The sequence below is a fragment of the Megalops cyprinoides genome, chromosome 21, assembly GCF_013368585.1.
Source record: "Megalops cyprinoides isolate fMegCyp1 chromosome 21, fMegCyp1.pri, whole genome shotgun sequence".
Classification (NCBI taxonomy): domain Eukaryota; kingdom Metazoa; phylum Chordata; class Actinopteri; order Elopiformes; family Megalopidae; genus Megalops; species Megalops cyprinoides.
Genome location: NC_050603.1, coordinates 14,510,185 through 14,528,178, shown reverse-complemented (window position 1 = coordinate 14,528,178; position 17,994 = coordinate 14,510,185). Strand labels below are relative to the sequence as shown.

General features: G+C 40.6%; 1 protein-coding gene across 1 annotated transcript in view; it reads left to right on the top strand.

Annotated features, from left to right (window-relative positions):
- LOC118796486 (collagen alpha-1(XIV) chain-like) overlaps positions 1-17,994 on the top strand; it is a 67,674-nt gene that overhangs the window by 36,783 nt on the left and 12,897 nt on the right. The window contains exons 23-37 of the mRNA XM_036555392.1: positions 57-173; positions 2,936-3,082; positions 4,205-4,279; positions 5,429-5,568; positions 6,112-6,235; positions 7,355-7,498; positions 7,591-7,755; positions 7,974-8,012; positions 8,608-8,746; positions 9,291-9,433; positions 9,768-9,877; positions 12,746-12,904; positions 14,047-14,124; positions 15,034-15,120; positions 17,642-17,695. Coding sequence (XP_036411285.1) covers positions 57-173; positions 2,936-3,082; positions 4,205-4,279; positions 5,429-5,568; positions 6,112-6,235; positions 7,355-7,498; positions 7,591-7,755; positions 7,974-8,012; positions 8,608-8,746; positions 9,291-9,433; positions 9,768-9,877; positions 12,746-12,904; positions 14,047-14,124; positions 15,034-15,120; positions 17,642-17,695 — 1,721 coding nt within the window. The remainder of the gene's footprint in view (positions 1-56; positions 174-2,935; positions 3,083-4,204; positions 4,280-5,428; positions 5,569-6,111; positions 6,236-7,354; positions 7,499-7,590; positions 7,756-7,973; positions 8,013-8,607; positions 8,747-9,290; positions 9,434-9,767; positions 9,878-12,745; positions 12,905-14,046; positions 14,125-15,033; positions 15,121-17,641; positions 17,696-17,994) is intronic.

Genomic DNA, 17,994 nt, shown 5'->3' with positions numbered 1-17,994 from the left:
GTGTTTCCAGCTGCTGTTTTAAAACTTAGTAACGCCTGCAATGTGTTCCCTCACAGTGTACCTGGGAGTGACCAACCTGAACGCCTACCAGGTGCGCATGACCAGCATGTGCGTGCAGTGGAAGCCTCACCGCCATGCCACGCTCTACCGGGTGGTCATTGAGTCCCTGCTCAGTGAGTAACCCCCTGCTGCTGTGGATATTGTTTCTGTAATGTTGTGGAAATATTATTAGACTGTTGGATGTCGAAAATCCCATGTGGCATATTCCTGCTGTGTCCTTTAATTGGAACCCCTAAGACAGTAAAATGCGACATCACGTGAGTGTATTTCTGAGTAGATTCCAGAAATAGATTCTAATCTGCCTGTTAACTGAATAATTCCCAACAATAACAAGTCCTTATCCAAAAAGGGGTAACACTATAGGTTTAGATGTTGGTTTGCTAAAGAAAGGATATCTGCCTATTTTTTCTTATCTAGCCTTATCTAAATGGAAGTTAAATCTTCCAGTGTAGACCTTGCAGTTACTTGGTTATGGACTAGCAATGTTCTTGTGTAGCATTATATATTAGACCGGAGTCTTGTTTTGTTGCCTGCTGTTTCTCAGTGATTCACTTTCACAGTGCCCTCTCATTTCAATATCTCAATATTCGTTAAGTCCTTAGTCTCACTCTCTATTTAGATATGTCTAATCACAGTTCTAAGTAAAGGATCTAAGATCTGTGCCAATATCAAAACCAGATCCTTCCTTCTGTCATTTCTATCCCCCTGCGCCATGGCTATCATTCCTATAAGGGACTAGGTACAAGTGTGTGTGTGTGTGTGTGTGTGTGTGTGTGTGTGTGGTGATTGAACTCAGTGAAGCAAATTGTAATAACCATCTTTCATCTTTCATCTCTCTGTTGTGGTGCTTAATTAAATGTTGCCTGTCAGTGCAAGAATAGTAGAAACTCAAACATGTACTTCAAGGCTGTGAAGTTAAAACAAGGAAAACTGCTGGCTTCCTGACTAATCTGAGACAAGACAGTGGGAGAGGCAGTTATTATCCCTCTTGGTGTCCATCAAAAACGGTAAACAAAAAAAAAAGAACAGAAACAACTTTCATACGGTGCGAGCTTTCTTTCAGGTTCCGATTGCTTTGAGCGTGTGCAGTTTTGTAGGCTCTTATCTTACACACATTGTAAAGCAGAATGTGAGCACAAACACAGGGGAAAAGTTGGAAAAGTGTTTTCTTCATTGAAACTATAATCGTCTTCCCACAGACTGCACCTATGACACCAACTGGAGCCTAACGGCAATGCCAGCGTATGGTACATTGTTTTTACTGGCCTTGGTGTTTGGCACTGTCCAGGAGATGACTGGACCAAACTAGACAGCCTATAGGAACAAATACTTTACACAGCGTGTTTATTGAGCTGGTCTGAAACTTTAGTTTTTCTCTGTGATGGATTTTTTTTTTTTTTTTTTGAAAAGCCACATCTCGTTGTTTAACCATTTCAACGCATGTCTGTGTACATATTTGGTCAGTCACATTTCAGGACATTTCCAGATTTACAGAGTTTACGTCAAGAAGAAAGACAGTCGGTGAAATACCCTTCACATTTACACACATGCCTCTATTCAGTTGAACCATGATGTGGCTTGTCCTTAATTCTGATTAAAAACATTCAAGCAAAAAGTAATCTTTTTCACTTCTTGCACAACATTTTTCATCAAGTGTTGAATACATAATATTGTGTAAGAAGCAAAACATTTAAGAAAATATTGCAGAGAATCAAATTGAAGGTACAATTCATAGTGTTTATGAAGCATTTAAATCTATTGGGCTGTAGCATTTAATTTCCCTTTAGACAGAGCTGTATGTGAAATTATATAAAATTAAAGGTGTATGAAAGTAATATAGTTATTAGGCAACAGCTACAGATATGGGTTTGGAAATATAGTTATTATAAGTAAGTGTATCCTAAGGAACAAACATGCTTCTATCCTTTATGGGGAAATTCCCCTGATTGTGGGGTTAAAATTACAGTTCAGGGGGGAGGAATTAAGATGCCACCTCCACAGGAGTTCTATAGTCAGATTTACACATCATTCCTGCTGGCAGTTTGTTACCAAAATTAAAAGTAATCTCACAATTTTATAAGAGCCACACATCATAATGTATGCTAGACTAAGCTAAACCAGTTTCAATTGGGCTGAATAATATTCTGAGAGTATATTGGAAATTAATGAGCTGCATTAATTCAATGAATGAAATGTATTTTGCACTGTCAGCATCTATATCATACAAGCTTTTTAGCAGGCAAACACCATATTTACTCGATGCCAAATTAGTTTGCTGTAGGCAAAATCTGAACACATAGCATAATATCACAACTGAAAAATAATTTACAGAAGTCTCCCACATGTTTTAAAATTACAAAATAGCAAGTTTTAAAACATAACAAACATTGGGACTGTAAAACAGAAAAATTCCACTCTCAGAGCATAGCAATTATGGGTGAGGAGATGAAAACACTAAATGCAAAACTCATGAAAATTACCCGCCCCCGCATCCCATCTCAATAAGAACTTTCAAAAACTATTCAGAAATAGATTCCTTTCAGACTGAATGTATAGAATGATCTTTGTTCAACTGTGTTATGGAATGATAGCTCAGAACTGTAAGTTGTCTTAACTCTTTCCTATCATTTCCTACCATTCCTACTATTTGTCTTTGGTGCCTTCAGAAGCTTAGAATAGACTGTGCTGAGATTATGAGAGATACAATACCGCAACATAATCAGTGACTTGAATAATTTGTCCATCTCTAATATTGAGATTTATGGAAAATTGATAGCACATCAAGCAAGAATTCAGAGTATCTTCTCACTCAAGATAGCATTCCCCAGACTCTTTTCACTCTTTGATATTTAACAGTAATTCCCTTTCATTTAAGATGGACAAAAACAGGAAGTGAAGTTGGGGGGTGCGGCCTCCAGGCACTGCTTCTACGACCTAACTCCCAACACCCAGTACAAGATCAGCATCTACGCCCAGCTCCAGGACACCGAGGGGCCAGCGGTCATCGTCATGGAAAAGACCTGTGGGTGACTCGTCACGAGCCTAGCAGCCAGCCTAACCACGTTCACACAGCGCTCTCAGAGCCTGGTCACATTACAGAGATGTTGTAAAAACATTTTCGCTTCAGCTTGGAAACACAGACCCCACGTCGGAGAAGTGACCGCTGACGCATACAGCGGGTTGTTGGCAAGCTCTTTGAATTACTCAAGTGCCTGTGCAATCATCTTACCTTGTCTGGTATTTGTTTGCATTGAGATGCATGATTGTGTGCAGCGTGCAGACCAAGATTTATTACTTTGTTTTGAAGCAAATTAAAGCTAAAGCCTCCGTAAATTGCTATGCGGTCCCTTGTGGCAGACTGAGAGGCTGCTATCAAAAGTCATTTCTACCAGTCTGCGCTGGTTGATTTACTGCCACACTAAAGCTTATAAGGCTCTCGATAGAATGTCGGAAATAACAGGAATTCACTCCTGAAACTAAAGTATAAATAAACTAAGCAAATTATGTAGGTGTCTTAATTATACACTGACAGTAAGATAAAGTGATACTGTGTCAGATACTTATATACCATTTCTGTCTGTGTGCCAAATGCTATAACTCTTGATTTCATATCATATTTCCATGAGGGTAAGCAGAGAAGTGAAAATGTGGATTTGATTAAAAATGGAATTTGTCAATTTGGGAGTAATCTTGGAGTAATCTCTGAGATGATTTTTTTTTAAGCATGAGATTTCCATTCTCATTTCAGTTTAAAATAAATACTAAATACACAAGTGAAAAACACAGATTGATTGAAAGTTAAGTCTACGCAACTTTGCATTTTATTGAGTCACCCAGTAGTTATAATAGTATCATAGCCCATGATGTGAGGAGAGAGAACAGCACTACCTTTTTTGAAAGGGCAGCACATTTGTTTTTCTAGGGTTCCAGTAAATAGTTTCAGAGTAGTTGTGTGCAAAATGGTTGTTCTTTAGAATTTGTATTGAGGATTGTTTTCTTTCAAGGACAGTATCCTATGTTATCCTGTTATTGAGTGGTTATCTGTGTTCTTTAAAATAAACGCAGTACTTCTGTGTTGTTTTGCAGGTGAAATAAGCAATTTATCCGCAGCAATGATTAAATTGTGTGTTGTATTGACGTGCAGTCCCTGTTCCAACTGAGCCTCCGACGAAACCTCCCACCACGACCCCCCTGCCTACCATCCCTCAGGCCAGAGAAGGTGAGGAACAGGCCTCTGTTTGCTGTATCTCACATCTCCACAGGTGTTTGAGTGCCTGTTTAACTGTCGACTGGCAGGAGTGTAACATAGTGGTAAAGAACAGGACTCATAACTGAAAGGTTGCTAGTTCTGTACCCTTGGACAAGGTACTTAACCCACAATTGTCTCAGTAAATATCCAGCTGTATATATGGGTAACATGTAAAAAGGTGTAACCTATGTAAGTTGCTGTGGACAAGAGCATCGGCTACATGCCAGTGATGTAATGTAATGTTACCTGAACTGTATTGCATGTATCAGTGTATCTTTTCATGGTCTTAAAAAAAAGTGTTGTCTATGATCATTCTACAGATGGTTGTATGTATGGTACAAGATACTCATAGTGTAAGTGCTGAAATGTGGTGGTCAGAAAGTCTATTCTTGTCAGTCAAAAGCCTTGACATGTTGACCAATCACGCAAAATTTTCGTCTCATCCAAAACCTGAATCATTTAACCAAAATTAAAACAGTTACCATATGCATTGTAATCCCATGAAATGTTTGACATTTGAACAAGGTTTTCTAAAAACTGTACAGGTTGACAGTGGTGAATACATTTCTCAGGGTAGTGTGATTTGAGAAATATTACCAGTTCCAACAGCTGTGATGATGGGACCAAATAAGAAGAGACGCGAGCCTTTAAATGACCTCCTGCCAAGGCGGCGTGGCTTTGATTTACATTCCTGTGGAATTCTGGCCACGCCATCGTTAAAGCAAATTGAAAAGTCTCCCGTCTTGAGTCGGAATGCGTACAAGTCAATTTCCTGGGCCGTAATTCTTACATCTTGGCTTGTTTATCCGAGGCACATCAACAAACATGGACTTTGTTTGATTTCCCTCCAGAGTAGCAGAAATGTGGCTTAGCGCACTCCCTTTGAAAACAAAGGTCTGCTTTAAGAGGGACAAAAAAAAGAAAAGAAAGCACTGGTAAATGACCTACTGGCCAGTCTTCGCCTGGCTGGGTTTGGTGTGAGATACAAACGTTGTGGAGGTGATTTTCAATGAGTTTGGCTCCTCGTCAGGAGTCTAGGGGGGATTGAGGGCACCTCTGCTCTCTGCCTGTTATTTTCCGCCCGGCTCACTGGCACTTCCCCCTCTCTCTGCCCTTCAGTCTGCAAAGCAGCCAAGGCCGACCTGGTCTTCTTAGTGGACGGGTCCTGGAGCATCGGTGACGACAATTTCCAGAAAATCATCGGCTTCCTGTACAGCACGACAGGTGCTCTGGACCAGATCGGCCCAGATGGAACACAGGCAAGACCTACAGACACAAACCTTACTATTTCAGCATTATATACAGTACCAGTGAAAAGTTTTTTTTCTTTCTTTTCTTTTTCTTACTATTTTCCACATTCTGCATTTAAGCATAAGTCTTTAGATCAAAATGTCTTTGAATGCATGTTTCCCATTACCAGTCAAAAATGTGTGTCCACATTTCTGACTGGTACTGTATGTGTCAGTTTTGTACAGCAGCATTGTATGGGAAATGCATCTTAATAGACACTCCCATGTAGATTTAAGTCATTTGCCCAGATCACTCTAGACAAGGCGGCAATGGGACCATGCTAGTTAGGCTGAATAAAAATGAAGCAGACTAAATCCAGGCTGAAAAGGCCAATACAGTCTCAGAATACAGAATAAGCATTAACAACAAAACAGGGAGAGGTGCCTTCCATGTGAGAGCTGACAAGCCGGAGTGGCGTTAGCAGGGACGGGTGATGCTGCTTGCATTTACTTTGGTTCACGCTCAAAATGTTTCCCTGGTGTATTTTAGCCTTTCCCTATTTCCCTTGGCAGGTTGCCATCGCTCAGTTCAGCGATGACGCCAGAACAGAGTTCAAACTCAACTCGTACAGTGACAAGGAGACACTGCTGGACGCCATTCAGCGCATCCAGTACAAAGGAGGAAACACCAAGACAGGCATGTGCTGGGAGAGTGAAAGGGGCCCTGTTACTGGGCTGTGTGTGTGTCACAGGGAGCAGGTTCAGGGGCTAGAGGGCTGGATCTTCCAGCACTCTGATTCAGAAAGTAGAAATAGATGCTTTCAGTCAAGACTCTTCCTGTGTTTTATTTTTGCATTTAGAGTGTATTCTGATCTTTTGTTTTTTAATGAGGTGATTTTGAACATCAGAGCATGGAGAACTTTTTTACTATCTTTTTCAACTATCTGGACAGGAAAAGGATATGTAGAAGTACTAAAATAGTGAAGCCCAGATCAAACCCAGCCTACATCAAATGTAGCAGTCTGGGTTTATAATTATTTTCCCTGACACAGTCATACACATTTTACTTAGTGAGATATGTCAGGGTAGAAACCTTTGTAGTTAGATGGATAATGACATCAGATGGACATGAAGATATTTAAATATTATTTGCTTTTTGACGTCCTCTACTGTTTGATAGCGTACTGGACTGTTTAATCATTGATGTGAAGCAGCCTGGTGCTAGTGCACAATGGCTCTGCTTGTACAGTATGCAGAATGATGGTGCTTTCAGGCTTTCAGATGGTGATTTAATGATAACCCCCTAGCTCTCTATCTCTTTGGTAAAAAAAAAAAACCCTTATAAAAGTAATTTCATTACATTCTGGAATATATAATACATAAAATTCATAGAATAATTAGTATTTAATGTGGTATACATCCAAATATATATTGTATCATGTTTACATTACATGGTTATATAATCAGATATTTTTTAAAAATGTAATGACATACGTTGATTCCATTTTAAATAATACATTTGAGCATGTATTACCTTTTCATGAAGACAGTCAGATTACATGTTAATATTAGGGAAGTGTGATATAGAAACATTTTGAATAGAAACATACCAGCATGCCTTAATTTTGTTACCTTCTGAAGAAGTCTAGCCATCACAATCGCGTAATCACGTACATCAGTCTTGAGGCTTGAGGCTTGTAATTAAGTCATTATTTTTCATAAGTGCTGAAATTAAGCGTTAAATGCTGTTTGAAACTGTGAGCAACAGTACGGCGCTGCACATATGGATAGCCCCCGGTTCTCTCTGCCTGTTCAGGACGAGCCATCAAACACGTGAAGGATGCCATCTTCACTGTGGAGGGGGGCATAAGGAGAGGCATCCCCAAAGTGCTGGTGGTGCTTACGGACGGGCGGTCCCAGGACGACGTCAACAAGGTTTCCAAGGAGATGCAGATGGAAGGTGGGTAACCTGTGACTGGTGTGTATCCTTCACTGTTGCTGCCTGCCTGTGTGAGCTACCTTGTGTTTGTTGCCCCCCTTTGTTTGTTGTAGGTTACATCGTTTTCGCCATCGGGTTCGCCGACGCCGACTATGGGGAGCTGGTGAGCATCGCCAGCAGGCCCAGCGAGAGGCACGTCTTCTTCGTGGATGATCTGGACGCTTTCAGGAAGATCGAGGAGCAGCTGGTGACCTTCGTCTGCGAGGCAGCCTCAGCTAGTAAGTCACACTGTGCATTCTTTCTCCGAGTGCGTTAGTGGGACTGTGCATGCTAGGCCATGATGGTGTGCAGTGTAAGGTATACATGTTCTCTGAGGCATATACATGTATCTTATACTACCAGCAAACCAGTTGTAACAGTTATCATGGAAGACAATTACACATTTGAAGAAGAATAGATTTTTTCAACAAAATTAACTTTTATCTTCTCTTTTTAGCCTGTCCTTCTGTCCAGATGAGAGGCAGCACCTTGGCAGGTAAGAGACAGGATGCAGTTCAGTTTTACCCTGATATAAACTGCAGTGTTCTTGAAGTATACAGTGTTAACCATAGATAACCTTTAATTCTGTAGATGGTATGAACTTTAAAGTTGAAATGATCCAGTAGTGAAGTGCTGTTGACATTCTGGTGATAGGATGCAACACAGAAATATGCCTCCTGTTTACACTCTTGCAGGCGATAGATTTCTGACCACCCCTCAAATCTTTATTACATTGTTTCTTGCATCCAATGGGTTGATTGTCTTGGTTCATGAGATGGTACAGCAGAAATGTTTCAGCAAGAGTCCTTTACAGCTTGTCTTACACATTAATATTTGGACTGATTCTCTATAAGAGGAGAGGAAATAGAGCTTGGGGTGTCTTCTCTTGAATAATTCATTTGCCTAGCAGCCAGCGTTGATGTCGGAATGACTGACATTTTATAGTTTAGTCTTATGATGCTGAATATTGCTTGCAGCAATTTTGGTTAAGCACTTTGGTCAATGATAGCACAACAGTGTCCCACCCAAGACTCGAGAAGTTCAGTTCTGTAAATACTTCTCTGCACTGCATGATGTCACTTCCTCCCTAGGATTCCGGATGATGGAGATGTTTGGACTGGTCCAGGACCAGTATGCAGGTGTTGAGGGAGTGTCTATGGAGCCTGGGACATTCAACAGCTTCCCTTGCTACAGGCTGCACAAGGATGCCCTCATCTCCCAGCCCACAAAGTATGAATAGCATGCCAGAGCACTGCTAGAGGATGTGGAGTTTAAATAGTTAACAGGTTTTATTGGTCTGTTGCAGGAGAATATTTAGATCAATTTTGCTTGTTGTGTTGCAAAATAAAGGTGGCCCAGCTGAAATATTGGTTTGTTTTCTGTTTTTTCAAACATGGATTTTTCAAACATGGCATATAGATCCATTGTTTTTGGTTACTTTGAGGGGAAATAGCATTTTATTCACGGATCTAAACATGCTACATTAATTCAAAAGTAGCAGATGGAATTAGAATACAGTTTTGCAGGTCAGTCAGAAAAGAGGCCACCTATTCCCCAAATGTGTATTATTTCATAAATGTATTCATTAGACTGTGGGTCCATCTTAAAGCCATTGACTAAAATTAAATTACAAGTGAAAGAATGACAGGCGGAGGTGACACAAACCTTCGAGGTAAAATGTAAACGTTTGTGATACTGTCAAAGATAAGCAGTCACACCTGAGCTTCCTGTCCTGAATGCTTTTACCTGCCTGAATGCTTTATCTGTGCTCCAGGTTCCTGCACCCTGAAGGCCTCCCCTCTGATTACACCATCACCGTGCTGTTCCGCCTGCTGCCTGAGACTCCCCAGGAGCCCTTTGCATTGTGGGAGATCGTGAACAAAGACAACGAGCCCCTGGTGGGCCTCATCTTGGACAGTTAGTACTGTACCCTCATTATTGTACTGTCATAGGAAAAACCACAGAAGTGAAAGACAAGCCAGACTATATTACTCTGACTGCTGCAATTTAGAACATTTTCCTTCTAAGGGCCATTCAAGCAGAGGTGTGGTTTGTATTGAATTGTGTGGAAGGCATCTTAATGCAGTATTTCATTTCCAGGAGCATTTTCAAAATCAGCTAAAAGGCACATAAATCTAATAAGTCTCTTTCATAAACTACTTTAAAGTAACATCAGTAATATACCAAAACAAAATAACTAAATATAATAAAGTAAAATAAAAGCATACCAATATGTCTCTCTCCAACCCAGACAATGGCAAAACCCTCACATTCTTCAACTATGACTACAAATCGGAGTTCCAGACGGTGACATTCGAGGGCCCAGACATCAAAAAGCTCTTCTATGGAAGTTTCCACAAGGTCAGTGGTCCTTGGTCCAAACCACAGCTACTTCACAATGTTGCTGTAACACTGTAGAGTCAACATTGTGATATTGAACATGACCAGTGCAGTCTCATCCAAACTGCACCTATGTGGGAGATAATTGGGTCACACCGCAGTCTCAAAGGCTTCTCAGGCTTTCAGGCCTTTGCCCCCTCATCCTATAGCTGTTCCTATCTCTGTGGAATGCTGGTGTCTAGAGGTCAGCGTCCTTGGTCTGGATGACGGGCCAACTCTTAAAGACGTATGGCACCTTGTTCCTCAGAATGCCTGAGTGCTCCCTCATGCTGTACTCTGCTCCTTGACAAAAGTATATAGTCCCAGAAGAGCCATTTGCTTTGAGCTCATGTGGCTCAAATCACTCAGCAATGACTTGGAGGGGGACAAACTTAGCTCATCCCCACTGATTTTTAATCAACTGACAGTAAATGACACTCCTTGAGTGTGGAGTGTGAAGGCTTTGTCTTCTCCACCTGTGTCTGATTGGCTGTGCCATTGTGATACCCTCAGCAATTTGAAACTAAAACTCTAAAGGCTCGGAGAAAATACTAACTCATTAAGAAGCTAATCATATCAGCTGTGAGAGAGATACAAGACTGAAATAATAATGAGATGGATCTGGCAACCGCCTGATTGGTTCACATTGTGATTTTAAGACAGTCCTGGCTTAGGACGAGTTTTTAAATGAACCGTAAATGTCACAGACACCAAAATGTCACAGAATTTATATCCTCTATATGTCTTAGTGTTTCATGATCTCGCACCATGATGGTTGAATGTGACATTTTAAAGAGGCACTGAGTTATGTAATGGGTCTGAAAAATTGTCCTAAACAAGGACTCTTCCTGAAACCACTTCATGAACGGGACCCAGATTTTCACTCAACATCTGTGTAATTAGATGTTGAGTTAAAATGAAAATAAAATGCTGGCGTGGCTCTCAATCTAAACACACTCCTCTCTGTGGAACCTACTTCTCTCTGCAGTGCACTTCATTTCTCTCTGAAAGACATAATTTGATAGTGATTTTGGACATAGCCTACCTCAGCAGTAATCACCATCTGCAGGAGATTGCAGTTTAGGAAGAGTTGCAAAGCTTAACCCATTCTTAAGCTTTTTTTAGTCCTGAAAACTTTATTGAGTACTCCATCAAATTAAGTTTAGAAAGCACTTATTAAATATGCAGTGCTATCAACTGAAAGTTATTGCAATAGTCAAAGCTGCATACATGCACTGAGGCTGTATTTTCACAGAAGTTTTGTCCAAGCTTGAAAACAGATCAGGGTCACATTCTACTGCATTATTGAACGATTCGCCTGTTCCCGAGGGCCATGCATGTGCGCTCCATTGCTGCTTCCCAAATGTCTTGGATTGAGGATTCTCTTCGCAGGCTTTGTGGCGTTGCGACGGTTTGGAAGGCCTTGGTTTATGCGCCATTACTTTGCTGACTTGTACATTCCAGTCCATTACGTGTGAGGAAAGCAAAGGCCAAGCAATGAAGTGGAAGTAAAAATGGTCAGTCTCTGGTACAGTGCAAACTACAAACAGCAGAGGGCATGTACCAGCAGTACTCATGAAAGGCACTAAAGGCTGTTCTCTATAAATCACCATACAGTTTACGTGGCTGTTGAAATTGATTTTTTTTTTTTGTTTTCTGCACAAAGTCACTTCAAATTTGAAAATGAACCACAGGGGAAATTGTTCAAGTGAAAGGGCCAAGTCAATGGTCCTTATAATAACCTGCTTAGTACATCTAACCAGATACTTTTCCTGTGATTTATCTTTTCGTTGATTGCAGGTGCCTTTTAAATGCAAGGGAAGAATCAGAAGAGCACAATATCAAAAGCAAAGCATCAAAAACAGTGTGGCAGGAGAACAGAAAAGGCTCAAACAGAGCACACTCTTTGAACCAAATGGGCTGGTATCTGATGTTGGCACTGAAATTATACCAGGAGGATGGGTCACAGTTCTGCCCGTATAATCAAAAACAGAGTATTGACTTGTCATTCATCTCCATTGCCCAGGCCTCATTCTACTCAGCATTACTTGCATTTTAGAACAGAATTTGCTACATAGATTCAGAGGTATTTCTGTTTTGTATTTTCAAACTTAATTCTGTACTTGGATCAGTTATCTCATACAATTAATGCCAGTTAATTGAATTCATATTTGAATCCCGAGATGATTATGTGTTATGGCATCGTCATATTGAAATATTTTCCCATAGATTTGGCCCGCAGTAATGAAACCCTGACCAAAGATACTGTCTTGCTGTAGTTTGTTGTTTTTTGTCTTGATAGTCCGAAATGATACCATGAGTTATGGTACTTTTCTTTTAGCCTTATCTCAAACAGACACAGCGATACAGTCATAGTTTGTTTGCAGTCATTTCCATCTCATGTTATTTCAAATCCTGAATTATCTTGAAAACCTACAGTCAATAACATGCAAGTCAGTTATTTATTTATTTATTTACTTACTTACTTACAGGTAGGTAGATAAATGTTGCAGGTAATATACTGTTATACACTTTCCACCACGTTAAGTCCACATGGTCTGGTCTTTCTTTTTAATAGTGATGTCCTGTTATCTTTCACTTAAACAATCTATGAATCAGGAAGAGGGCAATTTTTGTCATCGTTATTATCTGTGACATCAAATGCCATAGAGGCTGGAAAACTAACTGTATGCTGCCCACTTTAAAGCCTTTCTAAACCATGAGAGCGCATAGGTTTTATAGCATGTTAACCTCTCACAGGTACGCCCATGTGTCCGTTATGATGGAAAAGTTGTTTCATCGAGGTTTAGTGTTTTATCAGCCAACCACACGTCCTGTTCCTCCCTCCAGCTCCACATGGCCATCAGCAAGACCACAGCCAAGGCATACATTGACTGCAAGCTAGTGGGAGAGAAGCCAGTCAATGCAGCGGGGAACATCACCACAGATGGTGTGGAGGTGCTGGGCAGGATGGTTCGCTCCCGGGGGAAAAGGGACAACTCTGCACCGGTGAGTCTGATGCAGGCCCACACTGGACAGGAGGCCAGATGAGACAAGAACTGCCTTTGACATTGCACTGACTTCAAATACTGAAAAGGCAGGGGCTCCCAAAGTGGCTCAGACAGTTAATGCACTTGTTTCAAATGTAAACTGGGCCTATGATCTGGGTTTGAACCTGGCTATGTCACCTGCTGGCATTGACTGTGAGCCCAAAAATATGTATTATTCATTTATGATGCGTATATACTATGTATATCTTATATATTGAGGAGCTACAGATAGGGGTGGGTAGGACAGACACAGCGCTCCCGGCACCCTGCAACTCTTGCAAGAACCTATGAGTTGCGCAGATAGCATGAGGAGGATATACCTATCCTTCATTCAGCATCTGTTTCCTAGTGCACTATAGGACTTATAGCATGGAAGATGGCCCTAACGGGCATGGTGTGTATTGGAGGATGGTATTCACCTCACTCTGTGCTACTGTGCAAGTTCAGAGGTCATGGTGTAACAAACCAAATATGCAGTTACAAAAAAATTGATTGAAAAAGTGGGAAAATGCTAAAGTATAAATAACGAAAAGATTAAGAAGCAAAGTGACAAAGTGACAGTTATTATTATTATAATCCTTCAGTGGTCCTCTATAATGTATTCTGCGATGGAACTGCAATATTCTTGTCTGTAGTGATTTTTCTCCTTGACACTGTGCAGAAGCGTCGTGACTTTGCAGTAGCAGAGATGTGAGAGCTCTAGGGTTCAGCTATTATTTTCATATTGTGTGATAGCAACCTTCGACAGCTTCTCACTCTATTAATATCCACTGATGTCTGATTCTCCTAAAGAGAAAGGAGTTGGTGTGGATAATGTGGGGTGGATTCACAAGGTTTATTGAATGAATGTGGCTTATTGTGGTTGTTTATGAAAACAAAGTGGGAAATCCCTAGGATTTGGCACTTCGTTTTCATAAACCTGCACAGTGTGGCTTTATTCCACAGGAATATTTGTATACCCGGGTATACATAGTGAATGTGCAAATACTTCTTTGTGGGCATGATATCGTTTACTTATGTATCAGTGCCTGTGTCCGTGTGTGTGTCCCTGTGTGTGTGTCTGTTTGTGTGTGTGTGTGTGTGTGTTGTTTTTGTCTTCAGTTTCAGCTCCAGATGTTTGACATTGTCTGCAGTACTTCGTGGGCCAGCCGGGACAACTGCTGTGAGCTGCCAGGCCTGGTAAGAACCATTTCCACTCACACTGCCATGCACTGACTGGAGCACACCACAGGCACTGGGAAGGAGTTTCGCCCAGATTTGCACAGATGCAGACAAACTTTATTAGCTTCCCTCTCCTTGATGAAGTGAAATTTTAGCCAATTTCAAAGTTTTATTTGTCAGTCTCATTGAAATGATGTTAGTCACACATCTGTGAGAAACGTTTATGACATTAGATATACTTTCATGTCTTTTATGTGTTCACAGTGCACCTCCATTTAAGAGCAGGATTTTTATTTGAGAATGCCGCAGTGATTGCTGGTTTATTGATATTTCTGTGTGTTTGCTCACAGAGGGGTGTGTTTAACTGCATTTGGCTGGGGAAAGATACTTTGCTGTTGTCAGGCTGATGGATCACCAGTAGTTACAACCTGAGGCCAGAAAAGGCTGCACTTTATTCCAGTACACTGACCTCAAGCTTCGTACTTCATACAGTTTTATGCTAATGATTCAGATGATAAAGATTTTTCATCCATCGTCATTGCTAGCAATTTACTCTTCACCTCTGATTCATTAACCTTTTTTTTTATTTCTTCAGTAGTTGACGTGACTTTTTGTTATGGCCTCCCCTCACTCCTCAAAAAAGGCAACTCGTATATCTTACACCAAAATAATACTTAGTGTACTTTACAAGACTATTCTCTCTGTCTTAGGAAAGGATTTAATTTCACATAGCTATGTGATAGCAATAGCTACATTCCCAGTGAAGTGTCAAATAATGTCTGTGGGTGTATGTGCTTATAATTCCATATTATGTTTGCATGAATACTGAGCTTCATATTGTTTCATTATATGTGTACTTAGAGGATTACATTGGGTTATGTGTGTGAATAGTATTAGACTGATGGTGCGTGGTGTTTTGTGTTTCAGCGAGTGGAGGCTGACTGTCCCGCTATGCCCAAAGCCTGCACCTGCACTCAGGACAGCAAAGGCCCTCCTGGACCCTCAGGACCCCCTGTGAGTACCCCATCTCTTCAAACAAATTTGGTACCATACTTGAAAAATTCACAATTTTCAATAAATTACCTCAGCCACCTTTGAATGAACTGTCACAAAGAGATTAATAAGACACAGTTTTCCTGCACACATATCTATACCAAACACAAACATACGTGTTACTGAATTATATGTCCAGATAACATAAAGGAGGTCTTATTGTGATTACCATGTGCAAAATGTGAAAAGGATTATATACTCTCCCAGTCTGGTATATCGTATCTATTCACAAAGAATCTGTGACTGAAGGTTAACCATAATGTAGAATGTTTGATTAAAGGTCGTCCATACTGGAGAGCAGCTGGCTAAAGGTTAACCAAGTTACAGATGGGGTTCTTAAAGGTTAACAGAGCCGTAGACAAGGTGACTATAGGTTAACTGTGTTGGCGGTGGGTTTGCATAGTGCATTGTTGATTTATTTCCACTCAGGATCTTTAAAGCTAAATTGCGTTTCAGGCCAGGGACTCAAACTTAAAGAGTTTTTGCACAGAGTGAGAAATGGGTGAATTCAGAATCTGAAGCAAGTAGAACTTAATGTCAGTGTAAATAAATGACCTAATTTAAAGTGCTGCCATTGCATAGATGGAAGGTGGAAAATTTGTTTCATCAGTCTGTTATGCAAGGTGTGCTCGATAAACACAATGATTGAAAAAGTAATTACATGGATATATATTTGTTCTTCTGCTCCTTCCCATTCAAATGTGCACAATTCCTAATCTCTATGGCTATTTCAGTGCACAGCCAGAACCAGTTTCAAACTTCAGTTTTTTAGATTCGTTACAAGTGTTCTGATGTATATTAGCACATTATACTGGATACACTGCAGATGAACCTTTAACTTTCATTCAACTTTTCAAAAGTGTGAAGGTACATTTTAAAGTGTGAAATCAACATATGGAGACAAAATTGAGTCCATATTTTAATGTGTCCCCAAATATATCATATATTACAAACACATCAGTTGTAGGTTCTCACACACGAGAATGACGCAAAAGATGAAACCTGCACTGTTTCTGTGCTCATTATTGAATTGCCATTGAGGGGCATGGTTATATGTTATATAAATGTGGTGTGTAGAAGTATGTCCTGTTTTGCAAGGTCATCCAAAGGGGCGTGGCCAATGTTAAAACAGCTAACTAATAAAACTAGTTTTATTTCATACAAGAGTTTTGTGATATAAATGGAATTATAGGTATTCGTTGTTTAATATTTTCAAAAATTACATACAATACGCTATGGCCCAGGTTCAAACCTGACCGTGTCACTAGCTGACAGTGACCAGGAGCTCACAGATGGAACACATTGGCTTCGTTCTGCCGGGGATAGGGGTGGGTACATCGGCAGGGGCTTTGGTCCCATTAGCAACAGCGACCCCTGCTGGTCGATCGGACGCCTGTGGTCCACCTGCCAAAGCTGCATACGAAATGTCTTCCTCCGACTCATCTCTGTGCTAGCTTAGCTTGTGGACTGCAGCACGAAAAGAAGCAGCGGCTGACATCATGTGTCTCGGAGGAGGGCATGTGCTTGTCCACGCTCTCCCTGATTGACAGTGGGGGTTGTGCAATGGGATTGAACATCAGTGATGACAAATTGCACATTCCAAAATTCGGGGAATTGGCCATTCCAAATTGGGGAGAAAATGGAAAAATGAAAAAAAAAATTACATACAATATTTGCATAATATTATACATGAGATGCTAATGATTTATATGTATGCAATCTTTTATGAGGGGCTCTATACAAGAAGAAATTTAATTAAATGATTTATAAATAAATAAAACAGAATAAAGAATGACAAATGTATTTTATTCGAAATTTCAAATAAACAAGAACCTATCACTTTATAACAGAAACGTGTCTGTCATGGGGGATTTTTTTTCCAATAAATTGTTAATTCTACCATCAGTTTCATGAAAGCCTTTATGTACAGTAATGGGAAAATGATTAAATTCTCTTCTCTTACTGACACTAGGGCCCATGGAAGGACTGGGGAAATATCAGACCAGTTCCCCAGCCCTGTGGGGTGTAACCAAAGCCTCCATGGTAACAGGAAGCAGGGCTATTGGAACAATTACATGGCTGCCTGCAGCAGTCAGTGCAGGAACTTGCAGAGAATGTAGCCTGGAGCTATTGGTTGCCTCTACTGATTGACACACCCGGAGGGCAGGAGGGCTAAATAGACTGCTATCACTTTATCATCTGAAGTATACTGTCTTAGCAGAGTGTTCTATCACAAGTAGAATGTTCTATCATAGTCAAAATATTAGAAAATGTGATAAATCTTCCAACCTGTCTGAATGGTGATGTCACAAATGACAGCTTTCTTATATCCAGAAATATTGCCCTGTACTTTGTAAGCCCTGCTGCAAAATGGGATGTTTGCTAAGATCTGAACAGGAGCTGCGTGTGTGTGTGTGTGTGTGTGTGTGTGTGTGTGTGTGTGTGTGAGTGACCTTGCCCTGTGTGTGTCTCGGAATTGCAGGGCGGTCCAGGAATCAGAGGAGCGAGAGGGGAACGAGGGGAACCAGGCCAAGTGGTAAATTACACTCGACCTCACTCTCACTGCTAAGGCTGAGCACACATGGGCCACCCAGAACGTGGATCCAGTCAATGTTCAGGAATTCAAAAATGGCCCAGAACATCTGCTCAAATAAAGAGTGTTTAATGTTATAAAAGAAGATACACATGTACAGTACCAGTCAAAAGTTTGGACACACCAGAATGAATGTATGTTGCTCATTATCTTGAAGACATTTTGATCTTAAGGCTAATGTTTAAATGCTTGAAATTTGTTTCTTAGATAAATATAAATAGTAAAATTGATGCCTATGTATG